Genomic DNA, 15,000 nt, shown 5'->3' on the forward strand with positions numbered 1-15,000 from the left:
TAAGTGACTTTGCGGTCGAATTGGTGTGAAATCACGCTGAACTCTGATCTCGAAATGATCGGTTTTGTAAAGCACTGCTTAATCATTCCATTCTCGCTGATTCCCGGATTTTGTTATGCTGTTTCCTACGTTTATTTGATATTCACCTCTATGTGTCTCACTCCCAAACTTGGAAGGTTTTACCACAAAAGGTCGATGTGCTTCCAATTGAGATGTAATTGCTATACACCCTAATCTTATGATATTTTTTTCTTATGGAGGCAAAAAAATTGACATTGAAGATGATAATTATGAATCCGCCAGATTCAGTAGCCATCTTACTAAAGGACCTCAGCAAAGTTTAGTAGTCTTTACCTCGAACATTTTAATGGTGCCAACATATATATAGAACATGGGAAAAAATGGCGCTTTTGTCCGTTCGGGATTAATCGAGCATTTAATAAAGTCCATTTATTCTGCTCGCCATCATGGACAGAAAGTATTGTTCTAGACGACTGAAACAGTGACCTCTGACTGTAAATGTTTGCCACGGTTTTCAATACATTCCATACCATGCAGCTCAACCCACGACCCCTCAACAAACAAGGATTCGATTATTGGTTTTTATGTTCTCTTCGACTTTTAATCAAACGAACTATGAAAAGAAAAGATAAGATGTTATGATTCATAGTATTTCATATTGTTACAAACTGAGCAGAATTATATTTTAAATTAATGACAAAACAAATGAATTTGAATATTTTTATCATTATTTATTGCACCGTAGAGCAACATCGAAATAAAGTTTAAGTGAATATTTCAAAACCACACATTCATTGAAAACAAGTGAACTATTTAAAGGATTTCGACTAATGTTTTTGACGTTAAGCGTATAAAATAAATTATCATAAATTAAGATAATTATGTTGTCGCGTGCATTCAGATCCAAAAACAAAATCCTTCCATAAGACATTAAAAATTTGGGTTTTTATGTTTATACTGGTTTGGTTTGACTGCATTAAACATTTAGCGGGGAAACGGAGATCGAACCAGGGACTCGCGGCCACAAAAATACGAGATGCGTAAGACTCTCCGATAGTTTCCGTAATTAATTTTAATCACGATTGTTAAGCTTTGCGGTCGAATTGGTGCGATATCACGCTGAACGGAGAAGTGAGATGGTTTGTTTTCATTCTGTGCATGAGCCTAGTCTCTGACCCTTTTTCTGATCTAGTGTGTGTGTTTCTAATTATTGCCTCGTTGCACTGGAAATAAGTCGCACTCCGTAAACTCCACGTATACTACATATCTTATGAGTGCCTTTCTTTCTGTGTGTTCAGTCACATTGCTTTATGGGCGATGAGGTTGCATACATGCGAGAACGAATATTTAACAATTAGTTCGTTGAAGGCGATTTGAATATCGATGACTAAAAACCGAGACAAAGTCGAGGTTTTTATCGTCTCAGTTTTTAGTCATCGATATTCACCAAGCCTGAAGTGAATAATTGTTTTATAATAATTACATAGGTGATTATTTGAAAAATACGCATTTTCTTTAAAACAATTTATATCTTCGTCTGTCACCTCGAATGAAAAAAACTGCTTAGGCGATCATCGCGTATTATTATATGGCTACAATAGTATGCGCGCTCTGATTGGCTGCTGAGCGGGCAAGATTTTCCGGGCTTGTAATGACCGGACATGAAAATTTTTCTCAGCTCGACGGCTCTTTTGAGTTGAGAGAACTGAAGCTATGAGCGCGTGGACGAAAACAACAAAAAATATGGACAAAGTACAACTATATTTTCAATAATTGAAAGAAAAACTAGCATACAGATATTCCTTTAGTATGAGCGACGAAGAGAGCCACAGCGAGAGCGAGTTTTATCATCCAAAGGACAAACTGAACAGGCCAAACTGACCAAAAAAAAACCATATAATAAATAACTTATTAACCTCGTCCGGTCGGTCATTACAGGGAAATCTCAGACCTCGGCCTTGATGATTGACCTCGCTATCGCTCGGTCAATACATCAAGGCCTCGGTCTGAGATTTCCCTGTAATGACCTCACTCTCGGTTAATAAGTGGTATATAATCACCTCAAGTGCAACCAATGATCGCCGAAAATTTTCAGTACTGATCACCTATGTAATTATAAGTCCAATCTGTATACGTTCGTAGAAGTTTCTGGTCTTTGTTTCTCTCTGCAGCCGGCCAGATAAAAAGGCACAAGAGAATCTGCACTAAATGGATCAACGTGCAGTTGGCTAAGGTATAGACATACCTGGTTTAACTTGACGTTTAATGATTCAGGTGAAGGGGCTTGTTGCATTCATTGAAGGGTTCGTTCCGTCATTCTTCCGTCACCCTTGTGGTGTGAACGCTCCAGGACAATAGAGAGACCTAGCGGCGCGTTTAATCACGGGAAACGTCAAACGGCAGGCTGCTATTTGTCATATGTAAATTATCTTATCCCTCCCTCCCTCTCCCCCTCCCTCCCCCCCCCCCCCGTTTCCTCTCTCTCTCTCTCTCTCCTTGTAGAGGATTTGAGTCCGACATGTCAGTATAGATAACACTAGAGAAATTAGCTAGAAATCAAAGAAGTTCCCTGATTTTTGGCAAAACGCAAATTTCTGTCTGATGTTTCTTGTTAATGCATAGCCGCTCCCAGATCCCCCATATCGATTGCTGAACCTCTCGAAATAGTTTCCGAGAAAGTCAGTTCGCAAGAATAGACTCTTCTAGAAGGATGCTGGAGAAAAAAATTGAGATGAGCTCACCTACTTATTGACTCATTGAAGAAACGATGTCACGTTTAAACGGGTCTCCTCCGAACTTAGGAAACTTCGGACTTTAACCTCCTTGGTCTACGAAAATGAAACTACCGTTATTTTCACTGTTTCAGCCTGATGCATTTTTTCACGTCCTTAATATATTCTTTTGACATAACTCAGAACACTTCGAATTCATGATCAATTCAAAATACATTTTAAATAATCGTCTTTTTGATGGGCAAAGTGGTTACTTAATGCATCAAATCAACCCGCAAACCGTCTTAGTTTTACAATTGTTCTATCTTGTAGGCAAATTTCCTACCTTGTGCCATACTAGTCTGATATTATGAAATTCTTGATCCAATCTAATAGGCGAACCCTCGCATCGAAGTTACGGATTTTGTTGGTGAATTGAGAGATGGCCTGGTGCTCATTTCGCTTATCGAAGTGCTTCTTGGGGTTCAAGTGACCAGGGCTGAGCCATGCAGTAAGCGAATTAATCAAATAAGGAATGTGCAAGAGGTCATGCGCCTTCTATTACAATACAATGTTAGTATAGTAAGTAACGTCCGGTAAACTACCCTGCGGTAGGCGTTCCTTTTTCAGGGGGCAAAAGAGACAGAGGGACTATGAAAAGGCAAAATTGACTTTTTTTTTTCAAACAGCCCAACCCCAAGAAATGAAACGTCTGATCGCAGGTTATCCAGTTAATTGTATTGTTTTGTACTACAAGATGAAGTGAGCCTGATGAAGGCAAAAAGGAAGTTGTCCACCAACTTTGTATGTAGCTTTGTATTCGCCCCTTAATTGACAGTTACCCAACGACTCACATCTTGTTTACTGTCAAAATAAATTATTTCTACGTAGATTGCGAGCGGTCTCTCTTTTGCTCGAAAGTCCGACCTAGAACGTCGCTTTCGATCAGTTGTTTTCGATTGCTTTGCGTTCTCTGTGTCGAGCAAAAGGGAGAAATGCTCGCAGTCTAATTTCTTGATGTAACGTTTGGGTGTAAGCTTTCGAAATGGCATCTCTTGGGATTTTTCCCCTGAAAATGAAAACTTTAAAGAAACTGAAGGACTAGAAACTCAACGCCGAATTTACGAGCTGACCTTTTCATGCAAAGCTTGAACATTTTAGTTTTAATTCAAATTTGAGAAAATTTTAATGGTTATGATTACAATCGAAACTCTCTTTGCCCTTGGCGCTTTGTAAAGCTCCAACTCCTTTGCTACGGGTGACGTTCACAATTAAAACAACAGCTTTATTCGTACCCGACAATTTACAAGTGATAACATGAGAGAGATTGTATGAAATATGGAGAGAGTACAGGCTGCCCATAATAAGCGTACGTATATAGAGGGCTAAAAAGATAGGACAGCCAATTGATTAGGGTCAGGTACCACACCGTTACACACGGGTACGCACCTACACAACTTGAAACACAAAATCAGAAAAAAAAGGCTAAGGATGCCAGAACTAAACAAAGAAAAGCCAAAAAATATAATGTTTTTAAATTCTACGAATCGAATCGACTTAAGCTATTCCTTAAGATTTTTAGATGGAGGATCTTGATCTTATCACTTACATTATTCCTTGAAACCTTAAGATGAAATTTGCATATTTTGTTCTCGCTTTTGGAATAGTATAAGTCATTCTGCAAGAAAACCTAGTGTTAAAGCTATGTGCCTAACAAGCACTGTTCATGGCTCTTCTGGGGGTTGTTTAATGCAAGCAATATTGATTGTTGCAAAATTATTATTGGATTTTATGACACCAGGTTAAACCAACAGGCATAATCGCCAGTGAAATTACAGCGGGAGACGAAAAAGCTATTCTCGTCTTGGTGTGGAGCATTATTCTGCGTTTTCAGGTAAATCATGCAAGACTTACATTTTGTTCATTCATTGAATGGTGGGCTTTTACGTTCTTTGTATTGCAGGGTCTTCATTCAATGCGATAAATTTTGTTCTCGGAATAAAACTCATGATCCTAGATCTATGATGATTTTGACTAATAATTCGTCAACAAGGTCATTTGAATTGGCACCATAAATATCAGCAAGATTGTTATCACACGCAAATTTGGTTCCAATACTACTCTATTGTGTTTTTTCGGTGGTTTTCAATGTTATATTTAACAATAAAACCATTCACTCTTTCGAATGTCGTGCTAATCGCCTCACGTTTTGTCTAGATAAACGAGACCATCAAACCGGATCCTGAAGATTTCAGTGTGGACAAAAAGTTGATTGCCTGGTGTCAGGGGCAGATAAAAGGGTATTGAGTCATTTTGACCATCTTAAAAGTGTGATAATGGATTGATTGATTGATTGATTGATTGATTGATCGATCGATTGACATTCTTGTAATTCAGATTTGTTTCTGATTCCTTGACAGAAACAGTAAGAATAGAGATGTTTCTGATCTAACAAGCAGCTGGGCGGATGGCTTACTGCTAAATTTGATTCTCCACTCCTTCAAGTAAGCTAAGCCAACTGGTGATCGAATAAGTGCTAGAAGTAAAATAAAATAAAAACTGTTATTGTTTTAGGTGAAAAGATCATGCTGTGCAATTACATGAAGTTTATGCTTCGAATGGTAAAATAAAAACGCGCAAGGAAATCGACACTTGAAATGAAAGTTAAAAAGGTCATCGGAGGCTCTACATATAATTTGAAAGAAACTTATGTGAAAGCGACCAAGCCATAAAACCTCTAGTCCCCAGGGAAGCAAGAGCTGTGCCCATTTGTTGACATCAAGACAAGTTAAAATTACGTTTAAACTAGCGATCAGTTGGGAAGTGCCTTACTCTTGGACTCGTGGATAAAACTGATTCTGCAGCGACGTCATGTCAGCCTGAACTAATGCAATATTTTAGTTCCGTTACTGCCGGTCTGATCATGATCTTCTGGCCACCATTGTTCTTGCACTACCATCTGTCCCTCTTCATCATGAAGGGCGTTAATAATTTTGTCGCAGATAATACGAGTTTCATGACTGAACAAGACATTCTGCCGTTGACATCTCGACTAAATATAATGCCGTTGACATCTCGACTAATATAATGTAAAAATCCGGTAGGACTGGGGGTGCATGTGGCTGTTATCATTGCTGATCTTATCCCGTTCTTGAGTAGTAGCTCCATTTCTTCTCGACTCGAGGAACGGAAACTGACTGTATGTTGGGAGACGAATGAGTCTAAAACACCTTTTCTGGGTACGCTCCACCTCGTCTTTCAAGTAGGAAGGAATTCCTTCCAATACAGGAGCACCATATTCCAAGATGGGTCTTATTAGGGTGGTATAGATACTGAGGCCAATGTCTGTAGGTAATCGCGCTCTTCTGCACTCTCGTAGGGAGAATACCCGCTTCGAAAATTTTTTTTTTTTTGGTAGTGTTCTCATCATGCGCGTTCTATTTAAGAACATCTTGGAACCAAACTCCTAACAGCTTGAAATGATGAACTCTCTCGAAGGTAGTTGATCCGATTTGGAGTATTGGGGGTTCTGAAGTTTGACGAAAGTTGATCCACGTGTCTTTATCCTTGAGTTCTTTGAGTTGATCGCCATCTTGTTATCGTCCACCCATGCGCACACAGAATCCAGTACACTTTGCATATGGCTGATGTCATCAGGTTGTATGCACGAGTAGATGGTGTAATCGTCAGCGTACTTACATGTCCTTACGTTGGTTTCAATGTTGTTCTCAAGATCGTCAATGTAGATGTTAAAAATCCTGGATCGGTGAAATGACTTGGATATCCACATCTTTTATCTTTCAGTCCTTCTTTGGTTGAAATCGAGGCGATCTGTTTAATGGGCGTGAATAAACGCTTTACGCATGCTCTTGAGCTGGCAAGTGCAACCTATGGCGTGCCGTCTCTATTTAAGGCTGAAGGTAAACATTACATGAGCAAGATCGACACAATCATAGGAAGACTACAACAAAAAACCTTTATTGAAATAACCCAACTGATGCAGCTTAATTTTTATCATAATAGCGAGTTTGATCATGATTACGAAAATAAATTCGGAAAACCTATATTTGCAAATTTCAAAAGGGTTAAGTTAAACAATTGCCATACTCATTCATGATTTGTTTGCCCTCTTGACGGAGGGATCCAAATTGAAAAGATGATTGTGTGGACTGTTTGAATGTTTAAATAAATGCTTTTGCATGTCCCCCTCCTATATTGACAAAAATTAACTCTGCCAAAAAAACATCATGTTTTACATTATTTTTATTATTAGTCAATTTTACATCTATCTCACTGGTAACCCCTCCCCATCTGACTTTTATTGTCCAGATTTCAACACCGATAAACCGGATAAGAAGGTGATCACATTGTTCCTATCGTATTTATACCTGTATCAAGTTTCCAGATCTGGAGAGAGGACTATTGTGACAACTGAGAAGGAAGAGGCAATACAACCCACACTGAAGGTTAGTCTGGCAATTAATCACCTCCCAACAAACTTACCACTCAATATTACTTGTTCAATACAATGCAATTTCATGATCGCCGCGGAATTGTGTGGAAACCTGGCTACAATATATTAGACACACCAAATAAGACGCCGTGACACTGCTATCAAGATTAATTTCTTCGGACCTTCTTGCTCAAAATGAGTGCGTTTTGAATTCTTTAATTCCTGCCCTCTAAAAGTCTTTTCAATTTTCAAACGCGTTGTTAAAACTCTTTCTGCCTTCAGGTGCTTATTTTTCTAAGATCAAAATCTTTGCAGTCAAGTCAATGTTCCTCAGCCTAGACTATTTTCAGGTTCCGATAAGTGTTTCTTTTAATCTGTTGATGTGTAGTTACACCGAATCAGTTGCAGGAATTACGAGGTTATGTGTGTCAGAAATCAATGTTCTACTTTTTATGCGCCACTTGTGTGTCTCTTAAACAAATAAAAAGAAGTTAATTTACTTAATTTCGCCTTGCACGCTGTCATCAATAAGACTTTTCTGGAGTATTTCAATTCGTATTCTAGGTTGAATATGAATTGAAGACAATAACGTCACATCAGCAAACATCGCAATCATCAAGCACCACTCAGCATGATCAGTTTCAATCCATCACCACCTACACTCGTGACCAAAAGAGCAATGACGTATTTCATGACGCCACATCCGTCAAAGACGCTGGAGAAGACAGAATACTTCATATTTCCGGTTTTCCACAAAGCATTCATATTCAAGAGGTGAAAGCAACGTAGATACTGAAAAACGATCCTACACAGAGTAATACTGCAGATTTTTAATTGGTCAAAGACGTATAACAGATTATATAAGTAGAGTATATCGTTCAACAGTAGTTTTAAGGAGTTTCAAACCAGTTTCAACTGTCTTTAGAAGGATTGGCACTTCAACAATGTATCACGTAATAGCAATGTTATGGTACCATATGAAACAACAGAAATTGATTTTATCAAACGAGTTGATAAAGGTCGAATAACCACCATGAAAGATTTGGAAAGCTGACGTTTCGAGCGTTAGCCCTTCGTCGGAGCGAATAGAGGAATTGTGGTTGTTGTAGGTTTATATGTGTGCGAAGGAGCTTTGCTATTGGTAGAAACAGGGTGACGTGAATTTGTGAATAGATTAATGGGATGAGAGGCGTTCATTGATTCCGTGTGGATAGAGTGTGTCCAGTTGAAAAATAAATTTTTGTTCGAGTTTTTTACGGCTCACCAAACAAGGTGAGGTCATAATTGTAATAATAGGTTACCTTGGCTACATATGATGCCAAGTCTGGGAATCGAACCCGGGCCACATTGGTGGGAAGCGAGTGCTCTCACCACTGCGCCATCCCTGTAAGGGATAAGGGATAAGGGATAAGGAGCGGTTTCTTGCCGAGCATGTGCAAAGTACGTTGAAACTTAACGTTTAAGCATTGACTTAGAAAAGTCGAGTACATAAGGGCATTCCGTACCACTGATTGAAAAACATAAATTTAAACTGAAACACTGATTAGTAAATCATTCACACAAACACGGCGCAACATCAAGACAATTCACCTACTCGTTCTTATTTTCCAATAATGACGACCAGTTACTACATTTCTTCCAACTTTAGTGATTTAACCTTTCTGTTTTCAGAAACGAGCTCTTGTGGTGTCACCATTTCGAATAACCAACCCACTTTCATCGAGAAGTTCAAGTTTATCGGATACTTTTAGTCCAATATTTTCAACATCGAAAGAATCAGACGGAGATAAGGTATCCAATAATAAATCAGCATGCTCTGTGGATGCATAGAAATATTATCGTTTGCATTTCTTGTCTTTGTTGCTTCTGGTTTTCGAGTAATAATAGTTTTGCTTTGCTTTTCTTACTTGTTTTTGCTGCCCGCGATTGCTGTAGGATGGCGTTTGTGTTCAATTAAAAGCAGCAAATTCACATCTGAAGATATCACACACTGAGAGATGGAGATTTGTGACAATAGGGAGCTTACGAAACGACGACGCCGACGGCAACGACGACGCTACAAAACAATAGGTTTATTGAGCAAAAACAATGGCTCTGCACGCTCTGCACGTGCGTTTTACATTTTGGTACATTTATTTGCCGTCATCTCCTAAATGACGACGTGAAATGACCAAATTCAAGGTTCTGTGGAGGGCGTTAGCACATGACGATGAATTTTCATGCAGTTCTCTTTCTACGCTTCCAACCCACTCATACCAGTTTAATTCCCCGACAGTTACTACACATTTTTGACGCGAAACGACATGAAATAGTTTCGTAGTGATATGAATAACGCGAACTCGTATTTTTAAATGAAGTCCTCGAAGCCGTCGTCGTCCTCGTTTCGTAAGCTCCCTAATTTAGTGTTTTAACAAGACGCAGGGTGCACATTTAATATTTTTTACATTTCTGGATTAATCTAGAGCGATTTTCAATCTAGCGCGATGCAATGAGGCAAGCAATCCAATGAGTTAACAATCACAGAAAGCAAATTAAGCTCTTCATGAGTCGGGGCTAAGATTCGAATAAGTCACCCGAAGTGCAGGTTTTCCTTTTGGCTTTGAATAGATGAGAAGTGACGCGAGATTTTTTAAACGACTTTTAAAAGACTCGGCTGAAAATGACAGTTCTAATGGCAATTGCAAGTGATAATAGTTACTTATAAACTAAAAATCCAAAGATTATCCTGGTAGGTACCATTTTTTTTATTTAAAGGACGAGGAAGATAAATTCCCAACGTTCACGCTACCTCCTCTGATATCGAGGGAAATACCAATATGTATGGGTTATTGACCAAGCGTGAGGTCAAGATGACTGGATATTGGCCAAGTTCTTTTTTTGCGTGTTTATGGACCGAGACGAAGTCGAGGTCCATAAACACGCAAAAAAAGAACGAGGCCAATATCCAGTCATCTTGACCGAACAATCTTGGTCAATAAAGGATTTATTATATGACTTAAAACACCAAAAAATGATCTTTGATCTTGCGGGACCAAGCGAGAAATCCCGAGCGGGCAGTATCGCTCCATCTTGCCCGCTCGGGTAGCCAATCAGAGCGCGCGATTTGGTTCATCTTGCCCGCTCACGGAGCTAGTCATATAATAAGTATGGATTTATTGACTGAGTTTAGGACGGTCCGAGGTCATGGGGTGCGGACCGAGCGCATTGAGCCGACGGTCTTGTTTGCTCATAGACGGTCACGATGGTATTCACAGATGCTAGATCTTACCGTCAGTATCCAGAGCATAAAATGACTGAGACGTGAGCCCTTTTTTAGTAAATACGACACTTCTTTGTATTTTTGCACCGGATAACTTTTCGGTCTGTTTTTAGGCTCAAGAATTTCCGTCAGAAAAAGAAACAAGGCTAACGATGAAAGAAGTAAATGACAATGAAGATGACGACAGCAAAGAATTTTCTGAGGACAAGAAAGAAGACAAGAAAAACAAAGAAGATAAAACACGAGTATGTGGGATACATCAGTTTTCATTTGAATGTCGTAAAGCCCAAATAAGTCGATCTTGACCCAAAGTAAACAATCGCCGCTTTGTGCAGAAAACGCGTGAAGCATGTTTTGCCTGTCATTGGCCGTAACACGCTCACTCAAGGTCTCATGCATCACTTTTCTGCTCTTTGAACATCCTGTCGTTGTTTGACAGACATAAAAATGATCTTTGCCGATGTACCGGCTCAAAATATTTTCAACCATGATAAAATAAGTAATGTACCCACCAAGGGTAGGAATATAGGGTAAATCCCCTGCAGATTATATATCACTCGCAAACGATTTATTAAACGAGAGGGGAACTGAGCTGCGGCAGGAGAGAAATATGTCATAAAAAGCTGTCATCTTTGTCCCGCACTTCCTTCTGAAGTATCTCAAAAGCAGAGAGGTTTAACAGAAGAGGTAAGATGCTCTTGTACGGTATCCAGAGATCCTGTACAAGGCCTCTTTCATTTGGGCCCTTGGGCAACACATGTGCTCGTGTTCCAATACTTATCATAAGAAAGGCAGTCCCTTACGAGCACTCACGGGGTTAAGTTTATCGTGGGGGAAGAAAAAATGTCTTGTACCGTGAATGTAATAATCTTTTTTCAGTCACGAATTATCGTTCATAATCGTGTTTTAACGAATTTCTCAGGTCGTACATTTGTCTAGGCGAGTACAACAAACTTGATGATAAAGATACCTCTGTTAGGTTGCGAAAATAATTCGTCATGTTGATTTATCCAAGAGTTTGTTGATATCGACTGAAAAGAACACAGAACTATCTGATGAGCCAAATGAAGCTGAATCAGTTACTGAGGAGGATATTGCAAAGGATGAGGAAGATAATGGCCCAGTTGAATATTTCCAATCTCACACAAATGGTTCCTCCCATTCAAGGTTAGTAAAGTTCAGCAGTAAGTCCTCAAGCAAAAACGCGAAATTTGCTTATTTCTTTTTTCGCATTTCAATGCATGCCAACTTACTTTCATTGTAATCCGTCCGAGAAAATTATTTTAGTTTTTCCCTCTTTTTTGTTTTCTATACTAATTCATATGATAGTTAATGATGATTTGTCGTGCGTATAAGCGCTTGGTTTCATTTATAGCCTTTAAATAAAAAAATAGCGCTATGAAAGAAAGACTTTTCGACCTCTTCGAGGTCATTTTCAAGGTATTATAGTAAAATCTAAAAAAAATGAAGAATAACATACACATTTAAGCTTATCTTCTGCTTTTGTTGTTGTTGTTGTTGTTGTTGTTGTCACGGTTTCACAAATTTCGAGAGATTTTTTGATACAGGTAATTCCCAACATAGTATGAATGACCAAGCCAGTCTATTAATCAGATATGTTTTATATTCTTTTACCTCCAAAAGCTCTCCCGATTGCATGAATTATCTGAGGCAGGAGCTTGACGCTGTGGATCAGAGTTTGTTTGAACTGGAACACAGCTTAAAACACTCAGACAAGGATTTGATGGACTTAAACACTACTAAGAGTGCTTTGGATCATCACAAAGTAAATTTATTAACGAATGATGTTCTCTCCTAGCAACCAACCTCCAGCTTTGCTACCGCGAAAAAGCGTTTTATGCCAAAACAACAAATAGTACCTATGCATGTTACGGGCTTAGCGCCAGTGAATATGTTAGTATAATAGGAGGTAGTGAGGCCTAGTTGGTAGGGCACTTACCTTTAAGATCCGGAGATGACGGGTTCTCAAGACCCGTTCTGACCACTGTTGTATTTGATCCTGGTAGTACTTCTCGGCTGCATTTGTAAATAGCTAACTGGTTTGCTCTCTGGCCAGTTGCGATTAAGTTGTCGTTCCGTTTTGTTCGTTTCATTTGCCTTGAAAAGGCCCCACGAGGAGTGGTCAATTATGTCTGTATATCTCCACTGCAGCCACATAAAATGGGACGGGATCGGGGAGACACAAACAAGACAATACCTTTAGGTCCTATTCAAATGCAACATAGGATTCACTGTGCTGCTCGTGTAATGTTCACATTATAAAATAAACTTTTCCTCATTTAGGAGGTGCTCTTTCAGTTGGAATCTGTCGAATCCAAATTATATGATATCCTGGAAGAAGGAAAGGGATTAATTACTGAGAAACAGTTTGACAAGCCACAGGAAGATTACTTCAACGACACAATGGATGCCACAGAGGCCAAACTGAAAAGGCTTGAGGCAAATATTAACACAGAATACGACAGGTGCGACTCATTGTTCCCCACACATACCATAATCTTCGTTGATGTGCACTTGAATGCTTAAATTCGCTCTTTTCGCTCCTTCCACAGATTGTTTGACCTTTATATAATTTTACTCAATCAACACTTGGAGCGGATGAATGATTGGCTGCTGCGTGCAGAGTCCCGGATGGCACTTGACGACGTCATAGAGCCAACACACAAGGGCGTAAGGCAACAAGTCGCCGATCATCAGGTTTGCGGTTTGCGGTTAATTTTTAAAAGAGATCGGATTTCTCCAATTTCTCAGCATTTTTCATACACTGTACAAGAAAGGGATAGTTTCTAAACAAAGTGCTATTCTGCGTAGGTGGGGAGTAAAATCCAAGAATTTGTGTCCCCAAACAAGGACGGCGGCCATGTTGGTGTCCCCAACTAATCCTCCGGAAATTGAGCTCTATTATCATTTCAAACCTTTACCATTAGTGTAACCATGGTGATAAGAACTCACGAATAAATTAATAGACCTAATCGGCTAACTCAATGTTGTACCCAATTCAAACCCTTTGGGAATAAAACGTTTTGTTCCAGGTATTTCCATATCATTTAAATATGAATGCTACATTATCATGCAAATACAATACACAAAGAATCTTAGTCCCGGGAGATTTGAATTGGGTACAACATTGAGTTAGCCGATTAGGTCTATTGAATGAAAAGCGTGATTGCTCGAAAATCTTTCTTACCGTGGTTAATTTGCCATTATCAATTCGATTAATAAAACCAAATTTTCGTGCTCATACACTGATTCGGAATCTTTAAAACTCTTTCGTTCATTTTCTTAATGCATTCTTGCCCAATTTCGCCATCTTACAAAAAAGCAACCTTTTTTGAGAACGTTCATTCGCGGCAACCTTCTTTTTGGTAAAATATATTTTTTAAAAACATACCGCTAAACCACTGCAAATGGTCGCACTCAAGACTTTTCATCACAATCTGTCCAGAGCGGTTCCCTCCACGCCCGTATTCTAGGTGATCCCAAAAAATTCGTTTAGGAGAAGCCGTTGACCGTTGATACACAAATGTCCCCACCCTCGATCCTTGCAATATTATTGATATCACTTAGTTATGTGATGAGATGTTCCTGGACGCCAGTGGAGAAAAGGAAAGAGCCTGGGATAGAATTTTACAAAAATATATAGGATCATTTATAAATCAGAAAGGAAAGGTGCTTTGAAAGTTCAGAGCTGAGACAAGGATCACATTGACAATTACTTTTTCGTTTAAATACAAAGGGCTTTCAAGAGGAACTTTCAAATTACTCGATGGTAAACATGATACTGGAAATGGATTTGGAAGATCCTGCAATAGATGAAACAATCAGAGATTGGGTTAAGGTAACTGAGACGCATTTACTTTATCAATGCAGCGGACTTACAGTAGCTCATCCGAAATAAGTAACATTTTCGCGGTTCTAGAATCTTAATCATTGCGCAAAATGTTGAGCCATGAACAGCCTTCCTGTCCAAATCTACTTTCACTTCATGTCCTACTCTTACTCCCCTCCCCTCCCCTTCCCCCTTCCCCTCAAAAGAAACATTCTTCAGACGTGGCTGTGTTATTTCCGCTCCTTGAACGAAATTGCGTTGAGTGGAGCACGGTAGGTTGGGGTGTTGTTGGCTTTACATATAAGTCTTAAAAGAAAAACTGACATAGGAAAGAAAGGAAAGGAACTTTATTTAAGTGTCTAGTCTTTCTAGCGCTGGAGCACTAATTGGGGACACTGTAAACTGAAATTAACAATTAACGCAAATCAAGTTAAGAGTTGGTTTTTGAGGAGAGGGGAAACTGGAGTACCCGGAGAAAACTTCTCGGTACAGATTAGAAAACCAACAAACTCGATCTGGGAATCGAACCCGGGCCACATTGGTGGGAGGCGAGTGCTCTCACCACTGTGCCATCCCTGCACTGTTAGTTCAGGATTAATCTGTCTTGCATCTGGACATCATTTGTGAAAATTAAAGCTTACATGTCATTTTAGCTAACTATGGTGGGTGCAATGACTACTTTCGACATAAAAAACTCTTTGTAAGA

At 39.2% G+C, this 15,000-nt stretch overlaps 1 protein-coding gene across 1 annotated transcript in view; it reads left to right on the forward strand.

The window, feature by feature from the left end:
- The window catches only part of LOC137994413 (dystrophin-like), a 17,983-nt gene that overhangs the window by 322 nt on the left and 2,661 nt on the right, over positions 1-15,000 (forward strand). The window contains exons 2-16 of the mRNA XM_068839986.1: positions 2,193-2,254; positions 3,129-3,305; positions 4,534-4,626; positions 4,950-5,032; positions 5,153-5,236; positions 6,537-6,652; positions 7,062-7,198; positions 7,750-7,959; positions 8,857-8,976; positions 10,558-10,689; positions 11,460-11,611; positions 12,089-12,230; positions 12,749-12,930; positions 13,018-13,162; positions 14,202-14,303. Of these exons, the coding sequence (XP_068696087.1) occupies positions 2,193-2,254; positions 3,129-3,305; positions 4,534-4,626; positions 4,950-5,032; positions 5,153-5,236; positions 6,537-6,652; positions 7,062-7,198; positions 7,750-7,959; positions 8,857-8,976; positions 10,558-10,689; positions 11,460-11,611; positions 12,089-12,230; positions 12,749-12,930; positions 13,018-13,162; positions 14,202-14,303 (1,937 nt within the window). The remainder of the gene's footprint in view (positions 1-2,192; positions 2,255-3,128; positions 3,306-4,533; positions 4,627-4,949; positions 5,033-5,152; positions 5,237-6,536; positions 6,653-7,061; positions 7,199-7,749; positions 7,960-8,856; positions 8,977-10,557; positions 10,690-11,459; positions 11,612-12,088; positions 12,231-12,748; positions 12,931-13,017; positions 13,163-14,201; positions 14,304-15,000) is intronic.

This window comes from Montipora foliosa, chromosome 3 (assembly GCF_036669935.1).
Source record: "Montipora foliosa isolate CH-2021 chromosome 3, ASM3666993v2, whole genome shotgun sequence".
NCBI classification, from domain to species: Eukaryota; Metazoa; Cnidaria; class Anthozoa; order Scleractinia; family Acroporidae; genus Montipora; species Montipora foliosa.